Source organism: Lepidochelys kempii, chromosome 7 (genome assembly GCF_965140265.1).
Source record: "Lepidochelys kempii isolate rLepKem1 chromosome 7, rLepKem1.hap2, whole genome shotgun sequence".
NCBI lineage: Eukaryota > Metazoa > Chordata > Testudines > Cheloniidae > Lepidochelys > Lepidochelys kempii.
The window spans coordinates 25596619-25616815 of record NC_133262.1 but is presented as its reverse complement, the minus strand read 5'-3'; the positions used below and the strand labels follow the sequence as shown (position 1 = coordinate 25616815).

The 20197-nt window shown below is 41.6% G+C and overlaps 1 protein-coding gene across 5 annotated transcripts in view; it reads right to left on the bottom strand.

The window, feature by feature from the left end:
* Positions 1-1733: 1733 nt before the first annotated feature.
* IL17RD (interleukin 17 receptor D) overlaps positions 1734-20197 on the bottom strand; it is a 125960-nt gene continuing 107496 nt past the window's right edge. For 4 of the 5 annotated variants that reach the window (XM_073351495.1, XM_073351494.1, XM_073351498.1 and 1 more), the window contains 3 exons: positions 19729-19913; positions 8965-9901; positions 1734-5304 (listed from right to left, as the gene is read on the bottom strand). In XM_073351495.1, coding sequence (XP_073207596.1) covers positions 5189-5304; positions 8965-9901; positions 19729-19913 — 1238 coding nt within the window. In that variant the 3' untranslated portion in view covers positions 1734-5188. The remainder of the gene's footprint in view (positions 5305-8964; positions 9902-19728; positions 19914-20197) is intronic. The other variant, XM_073351496.1, reaches the window with a different exon arrangement.

Below are 20197 nucleotides of genomic sequence, written 5' to 3'. Positions count from 1 at the left end.
CCAGCATGCACTATTTTATGTCACATTGATCATTAAACCTTGCTGCATGACGGAGCCAGCATACACAGGTAAGGAAATGCCGATGCTTTAAGTACGAAATCATGTTTTTAAAAGAGATCTTCTAGATTTGTAGTTTCAACTGGATACAGGATTCTTCCATTTCATGTTTTAAATGTGTATGTGCTGTTGAACGCTAACCTCGCTTTGTCTTCAGAGGTTGCTCAATACTTCAGTAGAGAGCAGATGACATATAGGGGTGACCTATCTTTGAAAAATTAAACCAGGTAAAGTTCATAGAATGTTTTGCATCCATACACAAATGGTATGGATCTAAAAATGGATTACAAGTGGTCCAATAACCAGTTAGTAAAAGCTACTTTCATCAGGTTTAATAACTATTTAAGGTTTAACCAGTTCTTTATGAACATACTTTATAAACTTGTTTTTTTGCCAATGTCGATGTAGACAAGCTGAAATGGTCCACCTGGTCCTGTCATTACTGTATGACAATGCACTAGAGCAGGCGTTCTCAAACTTTATTGCATCGACAATAAAAATTACTACATGACCCCAGGAGGGGGGACTGAAGCCTGAGCCAGCCCAAGCCCCAGGTGGGGGAGGCCAAAGCCGAAGCCCAAGGGCTTCAGTCCCAGGCAGGGGCCTGTAATCTGAGTCCCAACAACCAGGGTTAAAGCCCTCAGGCTTTGTCCCTGGGCGATGGCGCTCAGGCTTCAGCTTTGGTCCCAGACCCTAGCAAATCTAAGCCAGCCCAGGTGACCCCATTAACATTGGGTCGCGACACACGTTGGGGTCCCGACCCACAGTTTGAGAACCGCTGTACTAGAGGCTTTAAAAAATCTCCCAGAATGCACTGTTACGGCAGACATCCCAGGAATTTTGGGATAGATGTTCAGAGACATTACAAATGAAAAGATTTAAGATGGCATTACTGTGAATGCAAAACTTAAACTCAGTCAGCCTGGCTAGCATGGACAATTAACTGTTTGTGCTTATATCAGTACAGTTACAAGCAATTCAATTCTCTAATTAAACAAGTAATACTTAACACATCCCTTATATATTCGTACATAATTTTCTAGAATAGACAGGGTCATACTGTGTATTAGTCCATTCCAAAAACCCTGACTTACCTGAGTAGTCTTTATTTACGGGGAATAGTTTGCAGAATACATTAGACAAGCGCTTGGAATCCATTTGGATGAAAAAGAGGCTAAATAAAAATTAGATCATTTTCAATTCTTCTGAATCAAACTCATTCAGACCAAACGATCACACATTTTCTGGATGATATGATTAGACTTCACTTGACATACAGAAAATCATGTACTGTTGTGGGACGCTCTGGTAATGTACAGGGAGAATAATTATTGCACTCAAGGAGTCTTACTTCAAAAATTAACAAAATCCATCTTTCTATACAGAACTTGTAGACAACTATGGTTTTTTTACAGCTGTTTGGTATTAAAAGTCCCTCAGTACATATCAGTTTATCTCCTAAATGTGAGATATGAAGAGGAATAAAAATAATTAGGCAGAAAGCTCAGATTCAGTACTATTAACCTGCTAATAGAAGCATAGCGAACTGGTATGTTTGCTTACACTACATATAGCTAAAAAAGAAAAAAACATGCTAATTATAAAAACATAAAAAGTAACAGGACCATGTCTTATGACTTTTTATTTTCATGTTTAACTTCTAAATTATGGTACCATAAAAAAATTTCTGCAAATATCAGCTGCTGTCTACTGTCAGTTTATATACATGTACAAAATACAAAAACTATATTTATCAATGTAAATGTTGAACATACAGCTACGTCTTGCATCCTTAGCTTTCCACTATTTTTTCATCCTCAGAGAAAACATATATCTTATAAACACATCAAAATGATCACATTTCAACACATTTGTAGAGTGTAGTAGTAACAAGAGGGATTATTTCACCATTTACATTCTGGTTAGATTTTACTAACACATGAAAATAGTAGAAAACTAATCTCTAAAATGTATATCAACATATTTGGTTTTTCATTTTTTTTTTTAACAAAAGCTTTTGCTCGTGGCCTCTTAAGGGAAAAAAAACAGAATTCTTGCAAACTCAGTAGTAATTCCCCTCCTCTATCCCCCAAAATATGTATGCAATTTTTCTGAATTTAAAAATCAAAGTGGCTAACTTTGTCAAAAAATCACTATAAAGTAAATTAAACATTATTTCCTTCCATTTTATAATTCCATTTAATTAAAATAAAAATCCAAAGTGGTCTGCTATTTTCTACAGTCTATACACAAAGCCTATAATGACTTCTGTTCTTTTCCCTCACAAAGGCGTTCAAAATTAGGCTTCCATCCACTACCTGGTGGGGAAAAATATATTTGACTAAAATTAATTTGATTGTGGTATCTCCCCAGACTATCTATAACTTCGAGACTCAGTTAAGATTAGCAGGATTGTACAGCAAATTTTTAAGTAAGAAAACACTAATGTTAGTTTGCAACAGATTCATCAATCCATATTTGAAAATGACTGTTTGTTAAGAGTCAAGGGTGAAATCCTGTCCTCGCTGAATTCATGGGGAATTTTGCCATTGATTTCAATGGAGCCAGGAATTCACTCAAATCTTTAGTCCTGCACGAAGTAATAGGCTGTGACCTGTCCAGTCACCTCCCTGTAGAGCTCAGCTTTGCTGCACATAGCAGGTGAAAAACTCCTGCCTAGCATCCAGTCAAACCTCCTGCCTGGTGTCCAGGCATCCAGTCTTCGGTTCTTTCTGCAATGGAACTGCACAAACCCGACTGAGTCAGGGTCCTCCACACCTGCAGGTGGTGGGGCAGGATTTGCTCTTAAATGATGCTATCTAATTTGATCCAAGTACTTTTAAACTTCCAAAGAATGGGGCAACTGTAAGAATTTTGCTTTCAGTACAATCCAAAGCACAGTATATAAGAATCATCTGTAGTTGTTTCCATGCTTTCAGATCATTCGCATACTATTTAGAATTAACTAAGATCCTTGTGACATTTTGAGCTTATGGAATTCACTTTGAGTTTAGCAGAAAAATTACACTGAAAAATAGGTGAGGAGTTTTACATTAGTAGAAGTAAAGCTCCATCATAAATCATAAATACCGGTGTATCTATCTGCCTCATTCTATTGTTTTGTACCACAGTTATGAAGTGTGCTGGATTCTGCTGCCAATGATTACATTTAAATAGGATTCATGTACTCAGATACCTGTTGAGAATTGTATCAAAACCCAGCATTGTTTGTTCATTAAAATAAACAAACACAGAATTGGGAAAGTTCCACTTAGAGAAAGGTTTATGACAAGCTATGGACAGCTATAATTATTATTACACCCTGATTAACACCCAATGCAACCCCAAGTACAATGGGATTGGATAGGGTGTAGTTTAGACCCCAGATTAGTAAATTTAGCACAGATAGCCAAACAGGACATCCTTTGTTATTATTTACAGTGGCAAGATTTGGGGTATTCAAATTTTATTTTGCTTATGAGAAACTGTTGTCTGGAAGCAGTAGGGGTCTCTCACATGAAGATATAACTAAATCATCATTGCAAGAGAAGGAACTTCATGCTGTTTGTCTTCAGACAAATGTGGCCAGATGCAGTATAGGGTGTCTGTAGTTAGAACTTTGCTTAATATAACATGAGTTTAAAATGAATACTTATCCCTTTCACTAGGTAATTTTCACAACTGGGAACTTCAAAATAACCAACACACATTTGTCTTGTGGCTGCCCAATACAAAGATATCCAGATAGCCAGTCACTCACTACCTACTGTAACTTCCTATGCTCCAAATGGATGTGAAGCTGCACATTTTTATGGGGTAACTTGGAGTTTATATACTTTCTACAACAAGCACAAACTCTATTAGGGCTGTCATCAGGCCCAATAATGCCCTACACAAAGACAAGATATGGTGACTCTTTCTCCATCACTCTCTGCATCCTTTCTCCCACCAACCCATCCAGGAAGAGGATAGGAGATTTGCTTTCCACTGCATCATTCTACAGAGGTACAGAGGATTTTTTTTTTAATTATGTAAGTGATATGGTTCACAATTGCCTTATTTGTGAGACATTGTAGCCAGCTTGTCAAGAATGGAATTTTTAAAAAATAGAAATAATTACCCTAGCTCTGGATAGGCTAGCAAGAAGCTTCACTTACTGCATCTATTGCAATGTTCATCCTCAAAGGCTGCAGCATTCTAAAACAGAGTATTCCTAACTCAAATTCCTGAGACTGCAACAAGCTCAATGTGGGAAACACGTAGGGAACAGGAATTTTATCTTCCACAAAATCAGACAGAACTAAGACCATTTAAAAGAAACTGAGTCTGAAGAGAGATTTCCACAAAAAACAATAAAACCTTGAAACGGACATCAAGAAATCCAATAAACATGTGTGTCCTATAGCCTTGCACAGTACCATCCTGGAGTTGAAATGACAGAATGGCACATGTTTCCCTTACATGTGTCTCAAAATCTGGATAGAGATGGAGCTGTGGGGGACAGGACACATGCTTTTACCTTCCACTGGAATGCACTGGACTAGATAAACTTTTTGGAGGGACAGGGTTGAAAAAAATGCTTAAATGTTTGCTAAACGAATATTTGTCTAATATTTGGAGATTTACTAGGTCTGGCCTTTGGCATTTTATGACCATGACTCCTATCACAAAAATCCCACTGATCATCACTAAAATACTCATACTATTAAATATTTCAGCATTTAAAACCAGAATTTCTGCTGCAAAACATGTTGTGCCATTGAGATGGTTAATCATCCAAGCCAAAAGTGACTAGTTATTGTATGGTTCAGTGAAAAATATTTCTAATAAAAACATCAGAAGTGATTTTTGATTGTGATATCTGTAAAGAGTATAATTTCAACATGCAATTTAAGCTGGTAATTTCAAAGTGTATCTTCATCTTTTTCAATGCTACATTTTCAGATCAGAAAAGAGTCTATAAAGAGACCTAAAGGTAAATGTCTACTGGCCACAAATTCCCTTAGGAACAGCAGATCCTTCAAGGAAGCACTTGTTCCTTCAAGAAGTTTTAGCAGTTGGGTGATGTGATGGTTAACACACAAACAGAGCCTATTGATAAAGTGGCGATGCTTAACAATCTTGTAACATATTATAAAGGTGCAATTGCCTGCAGTTCATCGGTATGGATGTGGCAATGAAGTTCTGCTTTACATATTCCAGGGACTAGGCATTTTGTAGGAGTGAGCACAGGGGGTTCTTCTTCGCCTGGGAAAGAAAAAAAAGGGCATGTTATTTTTTGAACGTAATAGTTTTATTTGTACAATGGTATGTTGAAAAGAACACGAGTTGATATCATAATGCCTTATCCTCAGGCCATATCACTATGATCAGAAATAAAGAAATAATGCAAACCTTTCCTCATGGTAGTCTACTCAGAGAAGTTCTCACTGACGAATGGACTAACATTATGTCATGTACAATGAAGGAAGTTAGAGATCTAAGTGAGTTTGAACCTTAGTGCATCAACCCTAATTCAATGGCCTGTCTGAGAGGTTTCTCTTGTGGAACAGTATTCTGTCAGGATGAAAAGTGTTATCAGATCAAACTACTATGAGATGAAAGTGGACACTACTTTAAAGGAGAAAGGAAAGGTCTGTCCTGAAATATGCACAGACATTTGATAACTGCATGACGATTTACCATTAGTCTCGACTTATGTGACTTAAAAAAATTTAAGTATCCACGACAGAAACCTTTTACAGATTATGTAGTCTCCTTATATGATGATGATAATATTCTTTCCATTCTATTAGTATCTCTGGAGGATGTTAAACAGAAGCTACGAAAGTTAGACAATTTTAAAATCAGCAGGTCCAGATAATTTGCATCTAAGAGTTTTAAAAGAGCTGGAAAAGCAGCTCACTGGATCATTAATGTTGATTTTCAGGAAGTCTTGGAGCACTGGGGAAGTTCTAGAAGACTTGAAGAAAGCTAATGTTGTGCCAATTTTTGAAAAGGGTGAACAGGATAACCTGGGTAGTAACAGGCCTGACATTGATCCTGGACAAGATAATGGAGGGGCTCTTACGGGTCTCGATTAATAAAGGACTAAAAGAGGATAATGTAATTAATGAAAATTAACATGGGCATGTGTTTTGAAAATATGTCCTGTCAAACTAACTTGATATCTTTTTTTTATGACGTTACAAGTTTGATTAATAAAGGTAATAGTGTTGACGTTGGTACCGCACAACATTTTTGATGAAAAAAAACAGAGTGATATAAAATTAACATATTAAATGGATTAAGAACTGGCTAACTAACAGGTCTCAAAATGTGGCTGTTAACAAGGAATCATCAAGCAGGTCTGTTTCCTGTGAATCCTGCAGAGATGAGTTCTTGGCCCTACCCAAGTTAACATTTTTATCAATAACCTGGAAGAAAACATAAAATCGTCACTGATAAAGTTTGCAGATGACACAAAAATTGATGGAGTTGTAAATAATGAAGATGACAGATCACTGATACACGACGATCTGGATCTCTTGGTAAACTGGGCGTAAGCAAACAATATGCATCTTAATACAGCTAAAAGTAAATGTATACATCTAGGAACAAAAAATGTAGGACATGCTTACAAGATGGGGGACTCTATCCTGGGAAGCAATGTCTCTAAAAAAATATTTGGGGGTTTTGGCGGATAATCAGCTGAACATGAGCTCCCAATGTGATGCTGTGGCCGAAAGAGCTAATGAGATCCTGGGATGCATTTCAAGTATGAGTAAAGAGGTTATTTTACCTCTGTTATTTATTACTGGTGTGACTGTTGCTGTGTCCTGTTCTGGTGTCCATAATTCAAGAAGAAGGTTGATTAAGTTGGAGAGGGTTCAGAGAACAGCCATGAGAATGATTAAAGGATTAGACAATATGCCTTATAATGAAAGACTTAAGGAGCTCAATCTATTTAGCTTAACAAACACAATGATAAGGGATGACTTGATTACAGTCTATAAATACCTGCAAGGTGAACAAATATTTAATAATGGACTCTTAAATCTAGTGGAGAAAGGTATAACATGATCCAACGGCTGGAACATGAAGCTAGACAAATTCATATACAAAATAATGTGTACATTTTTAACTGTGAGAGTAAATTAACCATTGGAACAGTTCACCAAGGGTTATAGTGGATTCTCCATCAGTGACAATTTTAAAATCAAGATTGGATCTTCTTCTAAAAGATATGCTCCAGGTATTATTTTGGGGAAATTCTATGGCCTGTGTTACACAGGAGGTCAGGCTAGATGATCGTAATGGTCCCTTCTGGCCTTAGAATCTATGAACCCAGGTGTTTATTGATTCAAAATGTAGAGGTTGTTATGACTGCTCCTAAATCCCATACTCAGTACATGATGCTGACTTATAATGCATATATAAATATCATGGGTATGTGGGACAATTAGGCGAAAGTACAGGTTGCAATGTATTTAGTAGGCACACAATGCTCAATTCTAGATTTCTCTCTCTTCCAACTTACCTGTGGCCTACTGGACATTGTGGCTTAGAAGAGGGGAGGTGGCTGAGACCCTAGCCATACATGACCAATGTGGGTTGGGAGAAGTAATTGAAAAAAGTAGCAAGGGTTATTCAGGGTCATATAATTGGGTGAGTATGCCCATTGTTTGTAATACAGCCTTGGAACCTCTTCCGTAAGGTTCACTGCTATCAGCTCACCCATGTTAAAATACAATTTGCTCAATTGATACTAGAACTTTAAAATGTTAGTTAAAACATATTAGCTATGTGACTTCAGAACCAATTATTGGAGAGATTGCCTCTCTCCTCTTGTAATTCCTGGGCAGCAAAGATGCTTCAGCTGACAGCCCTGTGATTCAAACAGGACGGGGACTGCTGGACGAGCATTTTCCTCGTGGGCCCCTTAACTCTGAAACTGACATCTCAGCTTGCTCTGATAGCCTGAAGTCTAGCAGCATGCAAGGTTTTTCCAGGCCTTTGAGGAAGTGATGGATTAGCAGTGTTGAGGGAGTTAAAGAGAACTACATGTGTGAATTCTGAATGAATGACTGGGTGAGGTGGTGTTCAAGGCTTACTCAATAAAAATGGTAAATCTGTATGTTCCCCACATTTGGCATTTCAGATTTTATATGTTTTCTCCAACAGGCCTGCTACTCAACTCTTCCATATCTACTGTCATCTCCACATCCACCTTGTAGCAAATGGTACTTATGACTAAGAGTCTGAACTTTAATACCCACCAAGGTAAATTCAGTTTCTTAAAAGACAAGACTTAAAAGACTCAGCATACATTGAACAAACAGTGAATCATTCAAGCTTATGACCCTCTAAATAGAATGTTTGCCTGTTCAGTTTGCTTAGGGAAGAGCTGAAAGTCAGTAGATCACACTAATTACAATAAATACAATGCTGAATACTGTTTTTCCCCAGTTCTTAAACCACATTCAATACATCATGGTCAATGAGACAACAGCAGCAGATAGCATTTATGTAGCATATGTTATAAAAAGCCTTATATCTTGTGTGGGTTTGAGCTTTTCGTTAACTGCAGTACAGTAATGACTCTGGATCAGCTCAGGGAAGACACCGTTTTATATTCTATTAGAGCTACATGCAAACTGAAAATTTTTAAGAAGTTTCAATAAGCTTAGAGAATGGTCAAAATTTAAAACTTTGATGAATATTTTTTACCACCAACTAAAAAAATTAAAAAGTTTTCCTTTTTTGACTAGCTCTATATTTTAACTAGCTTTCTCTCCAGCTTCTCATATGGTCCCTTATTCCATGATATCTTATGTACTCAATGTTCAGTTTTATGTTGCTAAAGGTATTACAGCAACATGTGAATATTTTGTATTAATGCAATTTAGAAAAACTACTGCATCTTACCTAAACCTGAAGATGAAGAGACACTCTCTGTAATGGAAGAGGTTTCAGTTTGGTCTGTCAAAAGTCCATCCATTAAAGGTAAAGATAACTCAGATGAAGGAACAGAAGAATCATAGATTCCTGAATCCCGGGGCATATCTGGAAGATTGGCAGCTTTTACAACATGCAACAATGGCTGAAGAACAGAGCTACCAACTTGAATGTCCTGAGTCTCTACATCTTCTCCAAGGTTAAAGTGCTGAATTATACAGTGAGAGTCTGAATTTACAGTAGGAATAATATTTACATCTGTTTTCAGGTAGAAATCCCCATCAGTCACCTGTTTACTCACTAAGTCATTTAAAACCAAGCCTGAGTCAAATTTTTCCATCACAGGTTCTTGGTAATGTAAAGGAGGTTGAGGAAAAGGAATGAGTTGTTTCTCAAACCAGTCAGGCTCCTGATCAATGAACTGGTGCATATTGCAAATGGCAACATAAAGGGACCGGCCAGATTTGCTCCTGAAGTAGTTTCTTTTGCTAATATTTACCGGGTACACCTCTGAATCCTGAAGGCTCAGCTCTCTGGAGTGTAAGTGAGAGTAAAGCTGAGGGAGGTTATCCATGAGCTTGTACTTTGTACTTAGATCCACAATGCCAGGAATGTCACCCTCACAGGAGTAGTCAAAGTAGACCGCAATGAACTTGCAGAGGTCATCTGAATTCTGCTTTGCCTGACGCAGCTTCTCTGCAATGATAGATATGGCAAGCAGAAAGAGTTCTCCTTTCTCGGCATCTCTGGTTGCTCCCTTGTGCTTCCAGTTCTTTTTTTCCACAAAGTATTTCATTCCCTTGGAACATACAATGATGATAAATTGGGACTCATTGATTTTTTGAATAAGCCACTCTTTCTGCCCTTCTTTACAATATTTTAAATCTTCCCAGATATCCAGTGCAACCTGGAAAAGAAGAGAGCATCTGGGTTAACATACAATGCTGGATTTAGCAACTGAACAAAGGCTAGATGTGTTGTAAATGCTCAATGAACCCACTTGTATTTATTAAGCAGATGTGAATCAAAGATGAGGAAGACTAAGGTTGTCTATGCTGTGAATGGAAACTATTTTCAAACAGAAATAAGTAATACATTTTAAAAGTAGTTAACAAAGGGGTAAACTCTGACTCTTGATCACTTGGGTAAGCACTTACTGACATGAAGAGTCATTCTGAAGTCAATGGAACTACTTGTGTCGTGAAGTGCTCATCAAAGTGAGTAAGGGTTGTACATTTGGCATGGGAACTATAACATTTTCAATGGGTTACAGAAACCTGCAGGCCCTGTGGGCAAGAAGGCTAACTTTCACAACTGTTCTAATGAAAATGTTAGTTATAATGTATTTTTGCTGCCTAACTATTGTTTAAGGAACAATATACCTACATTCCTGTATTACTTGTGTATAGGGCCCTATCAATTTCACGGCCATGAAAAACATGTCACAGACCGTGAAATAAGCCCTTCCCCGTGAAACCCGATCTCCCCTTGTTCCTAGGAATGCTCCAGTAAAGGGTGCTCCTAGCTCCGCTTGGGCTGGGGAGGGACAGCTGCTCTGGGACAGGGGGAGGGGAGGAAGAGACCAGACCCACCTCTGGGTTCCTCCCCCTGCTGCAGGACACTCTAGGATTGGGCAGCAGCCCTAGAGGTTCCTGCAGCTGGAGGAGACTTGAGGAGTTGGGTCCAATTGTCCCTGTGCTGCTGGGAGCACCGGAGCAGGGGGCTCCTAGCTGCTAGTCGGGGCATGGCTGCGGCAGAACAGGACTTGCTCTTTCTCTGCAAAGCTGCTCTTGAGTATCAATCCCGGCTGCAGATAGTTCTGCACCCCCTCTGCCCCACTCGCTTCCTGTCCCCCTCCCTTTGTAGCTGCCTGGGGAGGGGACATTGTACAGGGAACTGCCCTCCCTTCCACATGCAATTATTAGCTTATTTCAATAAAAATAAAAAGGCGAAGCGCTTGACAGAATTTTTTGATTGACACTTTACAGCAGCAAATCACACTCAGGGCTCAACTCACTGATTTGGTATATATAGACATTGCGGAGGTTTTGTAGTGTAGCAATCTCAATTGACTGCCCACCAGAAGACATGCGTAATTACTGTAAAATGAGTGTCCAAAATAAATTTAAAAAAATCTCAAAAATGATTACTGCAGCGGATTGTGTTAAAGAATTTGGAAGCCTAATACTACATGCCGATGGTGACAAACTATTTTGTACAAGCTGCAATGGTTCATTGGATCACACACGTCGGGGAACACTTGAATACCACTTAGACTCAAAAATCTATCAAAGCAGAAAGAAGGCTGCAGACAGTGAATTGCTGGTAAACAAAAAGTTAAAAAAACAAAAACCAATTTCTTCTCCTTTTCAGAAGATGACAGCGAGCTCTGAGACCAGTCATTTAGCTAGAATGGAACTTGTGGATGCATTTGTAAGTGCTAATATACCACTGGAAAAACTTGATCACCCAAAACTGCGTGAGTTCATTCAACGGAATGTACAAAATGCCGGTTGCTTACTCAGTACAAATAAGCTACGACAGGCCTACTTTCCAAAGGTTTTTGCTACACATTTTGAGGAGATGAAGTCTCAGATTAACTCATGTGAGTCTTTTGAAATTATTTAGGATGACCCCACAGATGAGCAAGACAACTGTGTTCTGTTTGATTTTATTTCTGACAAGACCGAAGATGTACAGACAGGAAACTAACAACAGTGCTCCTGTTGATGGTGGATGTAACCTTGCTTAATGCAATTCCTGGCTTTGATAAGAACTGTAAACTGGAAATACCTGCTTACAAAAATATTGCAAAAGAAGCGGACCGTAGTTTGCCTGTGCTGCCGTTTTGGAACTCAGTGGAAGGCTGAATTCCCCATTTTGCAAGGCTAGCTCAGCGCTGCCTGACAATTCCAACAAACTCCCTGGATGCAGAGAGAGCAGTTTCTAAACACAGACAAGTGTCTTCAGCACAGAGATAGGAAATGAAGAAAGACACAGTTGCTGGATGGTCCATGCTGACATTCAATTAATGACATTTGAAACCAGAACATTTTTTTCCACTTGTTTTTGTTAACATAAGACTTTTGTTCTCAAGTTTGAGGCTACCAATTGAGATCACTACCCTACAAAACTGTCTCAGATGCCCATATCTACCAATCAGGGAGTTGAGTGTTATTTGCTGCTGTAAAGTGTCAATCAATAAATCCTGTCGAGTTCACCTGATCTTTTTTATTTTATTGAAACAAGCTAATAATTGCATCTTGAAGGGGGGCGCACTCTGTACAGTGACCTCTCCTCCTGTGGCTGCGGAGCGCTGGGGGCAAGTGAGAGAGAGAGAGAGAGTGTGTGTGTGTGCACGCACAGAGCTTTCTGCAGCTGGGAGAAGTACCCAAGAGCAGCCATGCAGAGGAAGAGCAAGCCAGGACTAGCAGCTAGGAGCCCCTGGCTGGGGAGCTCCCAGCAGCAGGGAGGCAATCAGACCGACCTCCACCTCCGGGAACCTCCTGTGGCTGCAGGAAGCTCCGCGGTTGCTGCCTTCAGAATCCAGCTCTGAAGGTAGCACAGAAGTGAGGGTGGCAATCCCATGACCCCCCCTATAACAGGTTTGCGACTCCCCCCCACTCCCTTTTTGGGTCATGACTCCCATGATTACATCATCTTGAAATTTCAGATTTAAACACCTGAAAACGTAAAATTTACCAATTTTCAAATCCTATGGCCGTTAAATTGACCATTATGGACCTTGAATTTGGTAGGGCCCTACTTATAAGGCACCAAATCTACAAATAACAGTACAAGGCCAAACTATTATGTGTTTGTTGGGTAGCTGCTTCCAAAGCAGGGGGTAAAAACACTGCAGTGTCGGTGCTTGTGAAGAAGAAACAAACCTGGAAAATTTCGGAAGAGTGGCCCCAAGTGACTGACCATTTATCTACCTGGTTAAAGAGTGAAATGAACCCACTCTGAACACTCCACTTTATGTGCTACATGCAATTCTTAATTATTGTACACTTTTGGGATTAACATGTTGAATCTGCTGTAAATACACATTCTGTTATCTCCTCGTATGATTCTACTATGCTAGCAACAATGTACAAAACAAATTATATATAATATACAAGAAGCTACTGCACAGGATCATGATCCCAAGAATGCATAAGAACTTTGAAGATATGTGGTGGGTCCGGTATCATTTTACAGCTGGGATATATGTTGCCTTGATAAATATGTGTGTGTGTGTTGGGGCGGGGGGAGAGGGAGAGAGAGAGAGAGAGAGAGAAAGGAGGATGAGGAGAAGAGAGTTGTCAGTGAAAGACCAGGAATTGTGCTTTTACTATTTGTACTTATGAACAAGGCTTTTTAATTTTAGCATAATTAGGTTAGCATTTTAAACAGCAATAAATGCCATTCCCCTTTGCTTTATTAGACAATAATCCAATTCCGTAGGCCAAAGATACAGACACTTTCATTGTCATCTTTTAAACTTTGTTTTTTTATATTAAACACCACTGCTACATAGTCTATCTTTATCTAGGTCTAGTTGTCCTTTATTTACCAAATATTGAATGACCGCAGAGGTGTTATGCAAAAAGCACTTGGCTTTAACTCCATTCCACATAGCTGTGGTGATGCTGTGCTATCATCACAACTGAAAAAAAGGAATTCAGACAAGATAAATATACATCTTATTCTGTTTTAAGTATGAATAAATTATTAACATAAAAATAAAATAACAGAAGCACAAAAATGAAAAAGAGCAATGATTTTAAATAATGTATTCTGCCACTAGGGGACACACATGCTATATGACCGAATACTAATATTTGAATTCATACATAATACTAGCTAGACTTTGATTGGATTAAAGTTTAACAAAAGAAAACATAAATGTTTTCTATAAACTAATAATTATTTTGCCTTCTTAAAAGTGAACTATTCGTTACATTCTCTCTCAGGTTTAGAAAACAGCCAGAGAATTTGAACCTAATCAGTCAAATTGTCATTTTGATATTTTTCTGATATCATTTTGAATCAAAGACAGACAGTAAAAAATAAATAAATAAATAAAAATAAAAGATACAGGCCTAGGTCATGTTTTTATATGCCATTAAAAATGCAGTTTGATGTTTTCATATAGCATCAAAAGAATGAAAAATTTACTGAATAAGCCATTGAGGATGATAAAGAATTTCAGGGGTTAATCCAAATTAGCAAGGTTTTATTATGTATAATGCGTGTGTTGCACAAATCCTTCTTCTTTCTGATTGATTCAAATGTGCATGCATGGGATCACTGCTTCAATACCAAGGCATAAGAGGTGCCTTAGAAATATTAAACTAGATTAGACAGATTATAGAGCTTCTTTGTGGCTGTAATCTACAGAAGATATAAATTCTGATAGACAAGCATAATGTGTGCATATGCTTCTGGTAACTAATATATAAAGAGCTAAGAATGACTGAATGAGAGCATTAGGACTGACACAAATTATCTACAATATTGTGTCTTATGCATTATTTGGTTTGCTTTTTTTCTCTAAATGGAAAATTTTCACACAGTGTGACAAAGTTCCTCCTCTACCTTGGTGGACTAATATATCTGCCTTCTATTACTCTTCTGTAGCCATCTGGCCCAACCCCGTCACATATCCCCCCTGCCTCTGCTCAACACTACGGGGTTGGGCAACTTGGGACGTCAGGGAGTGTACTCGTGACAAGCCATCTGCATTGCCATGGTGGTTTCCAGCCCAGTGTTCTATGGTGAATTGGAAAGGTTGTAGGGACAGGAACCATCTGGTCACCCTTGTGTTCTTCTCTTTATTTTGCTGCATCCACTGGAGGGGTGGTCGGTCACAACGGTAAACCATCGTCCCAAAAGGTAATAATGTAGTGTTTCCATGGCCCATTTCACAGTGAGGCACTCTCTTTCAACCATGGCATACTTCTGCTCTCTCGGGAGGAGTTTCCTGCTGAGGTAGAGGATTGGGTGTTCTTCATCTCCAACCATCTGCGATAGGACAGCTCCCAATCCTACTTCAGAGGCATTTGTTTGTAAAATGAATTCTTTGTTGAAGTCTGGGGCTAGAAGCACGGGGTTACTGCAGAGGGCTGTCCGTAGATCCATGAATGCTTTCTCTGCGGCATCTGTCCACTTCACCATGTCTGGACCCCGGGCTTTTATCAGATCTGTCAGGGGATTCGCTCTGGTAGCAAAATGGGGAATAAATCGTCAGTAGTACCCCACCGCACCCAGGAATGCCTGGACTTGCTTTTTCCGATTTGGCCAGGGCCAATTTTGGATAGCCTCTAGTTTGTTTAGTTGGGGCTTGACCATGCCCCTTCCTACAATGTAGCCAAGGTATTTAGCCTCGGCTAGCCCTATAGCACACTTGGCTGGGTTGGCTGTGAGGCCAGCCCATCTTAGCATGTCCAGAACCACTTCCACCTTTTCTAAGTGGGTTTCCCAGTCGGGGGTGTGAATAATCACATCATCCAGGTATGCCACTGCATAACTGGTATGGGGCCATAGGAGCTTGTCCATAAGACGCTGGAAGGTGGCAGGTGCCCCATGCAGTCCAAAACGAAGAACAGTATATTGAAACACACCTGATAGGGCCTTAAAGTTACCTCTGCCCCAGGGTCTGTGATAATGTGGTGATAGGCTTCGGTGGTCCGACCTGGTTTGATTGAAAACACGTCCTGGTATCAGTTGATCATCTCAGTTACCTCCTTCTTCTGGTTTAGTGTCAGATCAGTGGATATCCTGATCTGCTCCTGCATGTTATTTCCCTGGATCGGGGTCTCTTGGGCCACTACACACGCTTCTCGTTGGTGCCAAGGCTTTAAGAGGTTAATGTGATAAATTTGTTCTTGTTTCCGGCATCCTGGCTGCCATACCTTGTAGGTTACTTCCCCCACGGGTTCAACCACCTCATAAGGCCCCTGCCATTGGGCCAAAAGCTTGCTTTCTGCTGTGGGTACCAACACCCTTACCCAATCCCCTGGTTGGAACTGTCGGACTTTTGCCTGTTAATTGTAATGGGTTTGCTGGGCCTCCTGCACCTTTTCCAAATGTTCCTGTACAATAGGGGTGACCCGGGCTATCCGTTCTCGCATCTGCAACACATGGTCAATTATATTTCTCCCCTCATTGGGTTCCTCTTCCCAGATTTCTTTTGTGATATCTAGTATGCCACGGGGGTGGCATCTGTATAATAATTCAAAGGGGAAAAAACCCAGTTGAGGCCTGAGGTACCTCCTGGACTGCAAACATAAGGTAGAGTAGTAGGGTGTCCCAATCCTTCCCGTCCCGACATCATTTTCCTTATCATTGCCTTGAGGGTTCGGTTAAACCTTTCTACCAGCCCATGGGTCTGCGGATGATAGACAGAAGTTCTCAGGATATGTACATGGAGCAGCATACAGAGGTCCTTCATTAGCTTCGACATAAATGGGGTACCTTGCTCTGTTTATATCTTCTTTGGTAGCCCCACTAGGGCGAAGATCCCCACCAACTCTTTAGCTATCATTTTAGAGGCCGTGTTCCGCAGGGGGACGGCTTCCGGGTAGCGAGTAGCATAATCCAGAATGACAGATATATATTGGTGGCCCCAGGGTGTCTTCTCCAGGGGTCCCACTAGGTCCATGGCTATTCGCTCGAAGGAGACCTCTATGATAGGAAGGGGTACTAAAGGTGCCCTCAAGTGGGGACGGGGAGTGTGCAGCTGACACTCTGGGCAGGACACACAGTACCTCCGCACTTCTTCATGTACTCCGGGCCAGAAGAATCGTCGCAGGACCCGCGCCAGGGTCTTCTCTACCCTCAAATGGCCCCCAAAAAGATGACTATGGGCCAGACTTAATACAGCATTCTGGTGTTTTTGAGGTACTAGGATCTGCCTTACCTTCTGCCCCTTTACTGGTGCAAGCTCGTATAAGAGATTCTTCTTCATTATGAAGTAGGGTCCTGGTCCCCGGGTTTTCCCTTCCACGGGGACCCCATCTATTTCGGTCACCTCTTTCCTAATGTTGTAGTACCTTGGGACTTCAGCCTGGTCCCGTCGAATATTTCCTCTCCTGGGACTAATCTGCCTCAGATCTAGGGGGCCAATCTCTGTTGGCTCTACTGGTTCAGAGGCATTAGGGTGTGGGTCAGACTTGGGTGCTTCTCCCTCCTGGGTGGCCTCCTTTTCAGCTGCTCGGGTCCACCTACCTACGAGAGCAACCCTCTGGCTTTATTCGAGTTCCCAAGGCCTTAGCTGCCCTTCTTTCCCTTTTCGTCTTTTTACCCTGTCTGGGAGTGGAGAACAAATCTGGGGATATTTCAGAGAAGATTGGGGGTTGACAGTCTACTGTGGATGCGTCACTAACTTCAGGGCTTCCCCCTTCCTCTAATTCCCATACCGGGAGTAAGTCTCCAAAGCCTGGGACGTCCCTCCCTATGAGCACCAGGTATGGGAGTTCAGGGATTACACCTGCTGCTACCTCATTAGTGTTCCCCTGAACCTCGATTTTTACTGGAATGGTGGGGTAATAACCAACTGTCCCATGGACGCATGTTATCCCAGTACGCTTAAGCCACAGCAGCTGACTATGCTTCACGAGCTTTCCCGAGACAAGTGTGATAGCACTCCCCGAATCAACCAGTGCTGTGGTCTCTACCCCATTTAGCTTCACTAGTCTGGTGTACATATGTGGGGTTAGTGAGACCCCCACAAGGTGGATTAGGGAGCATGGGTCTGCCCAGTTCCCCAGGTTACACTGCATAGGCTCCTCGGCATTGGGATACTGTCCCCACTCCCCACAGTGGGATGTGTCCCCACTCCCCACAGGCGTAACATCTGTATAGAGCCCTAGGCATTCCCCGGTCTCTTGGTTTGGGCAGTCTAACATCAGGATCCTCTTCCCCCTCAGTGCTCCAACATTTTGTGGCTTCTGGTGGGCCTTCAGCCCCTCTCTTTTTCCACCTGGGCTCTCCTGGTGGCCCAGTCACCCGAGCTTTCGGTCTTGGTGCTGCTAGTTTAACCCGGGGTGCTTCTTCCTTAACTGGTCAGGTCAGCTCCCTCACCGTCCTTTGCCTTTCTACCAGTGCAACAACCTTGTTGTACGTGGAGGGTTCATTCTGGCTTACCCAAGCACGAAGGTCTGGCGGTAGTTCTCTCATGTACCGGTCAATGACCAGAACCTCTAGTATTTCCTCCGGACTCTGGGACTCAGTTTGTAGCCACCTTCATGCGAGATGGATGAGGTCATATAATTGGGACCATGGGGGTTTTGTTTTCCTGGTACTTCCACTCATGATATTGCTGGGCCCTCACTGCAGTCGTTACCCCAGATCTGGCCAGGATCTCTGCTTTCAGCTGGGGGTAGTCTGCCACAGCCTCTTCAGGCAAATCATAGTAGGCCTTCGGGGCCTCCCCACACAGGAATGGCGCGAGGATACCAGACCACTGTTCTTAGGGCCAAGCCTCCCACAGGGCTGTCCTCTCAAAGGCCAGGAGGTATGCCTCTACATCATCCTCCCGCATCATTTTCTGCAGCCAATTGTTGGCCTGCATGATCTGCGTCCCATCATGGCCGCGGTTCAGCTCTGTAAGGGCCTTTACCTGGTTTACCAGTTCCCGCAACATAGCCCAGTCTTGACCAGCCTGGTCCATCAGCAGGTGATTTGTCTCTTGCTGCAGCCGCACAGCCTCCTGTTGGGCGGCTGCCTGGACATGGGTAGCCTCCTGCTGGGCAGCCGTGGCTTATATCAGTGCCCGCACTACCTCCTCCATTGTGGTGAAAAAAAATAAAATAAAAATAGACCCTCTCCCCTCCCCCCTTTTTCCCCCCAAACACCCTCCTTCTTCCGCCGTGCTGTGTACACCAAATCCCACTCCTGACACCAGTCGTGACAAAGTTCCTCCTCTACCTTGGTGGGTCTTGCGCTTATTGGCGGATTTGCTCACCTTGGAGCTTCACGGCAGCCCTCAGTTTGACCGTTTTTCTGAACCCACAGTCCAGGTCGACTCCTCCTGTGTCTGACCAGGAGTTGGGAGGTTTGGGAGGAACCCGGGCCCGCCCTCTACTCCGGGTTCCAGCCCAGGGCCCTGTGGAATGCAGCTGTCTAGAGTGCCTCCTGGAACAGCCGTGTGACAGTGACAACTCCCTGGGCTACTTCCCCATGGCCTCCTCCTCCTTTATTCTCACAATAGTACCTTCCTCCTGGTGTCTGATAATACTTGTACTCCTCAGTCCTCCAACAGTATGCATTCTCACTCTCAGCTTGTAGCGCCTCTTGCTCCCAGCTCCTCACACGCGCACCACAAACTGAAGTGAGGTCCTTTTTAAACCCAGGTGCCCTGATTAGCCTGCCTTGATTGATTCTAGTAGCTTCTTGATTGGCTGCAGGTGTTCTAATCAGCCTGTCTTAATCGTGTCCAGAAGGTTCCTGATTGTTCTGGAACCTTCCCTGTTACCTTACCCAGGGAAAAGGGACCTACTTAACCTGGGGCTAATATATCTGCCTTCTATTACTCTCCTGTAGCCATCTGGCCCAACCCCGTCACAATAGATAAAATTAATGTAGGCAGTTTCCACTAACACTAATGGAAGTTACTCTGTTTACCAAAGAGATTAGAATATCTCTGTCTAAGTGAAATATTTTCAAGGACTAGGCTATCATGTGTTTTGGGGGTAATATTTTGAATAAGGCAATTCCAAACATGAAAAGAAGAAGTGGTGATCTTACCTCACAGCCACAGAAGTCCTGAAGGAAATAAGCGAAACACTGAATGACATTTATGTGTTTCTGGCAATCTTTACTGGAATAGCAGATGAACACTTTTGGTCGGGGACGTAGCCTTTCCACATGGAGTGCTGCAGCATATGTAGAAGATTCCGAGCTCTCCTCATCTAAATGGGAATATATATTTTCTAAATTGGAAGGGGAAAAAAAAGCAAAAATCTTCACCGTATACAAGATCAAAAATTTTCTTTAAACCTTGACAGACTTATTATTCAAGTATCTAGTAAAAGGCTCTTCATCCCAAGACATTCATCTTTCCCTCCTTTCTTCCTCCTCCATTTTATCAGCCTGTGAGGTGAAAGATGTTACTGATTGGATAGTTACTGCCTGTGCAAAGACCTGTCTAGAAAGATTTGCTTTGTGAATAGAAGAAGTAAGGCAGTTTCACCTCCACTCACCCTATGAAATTACC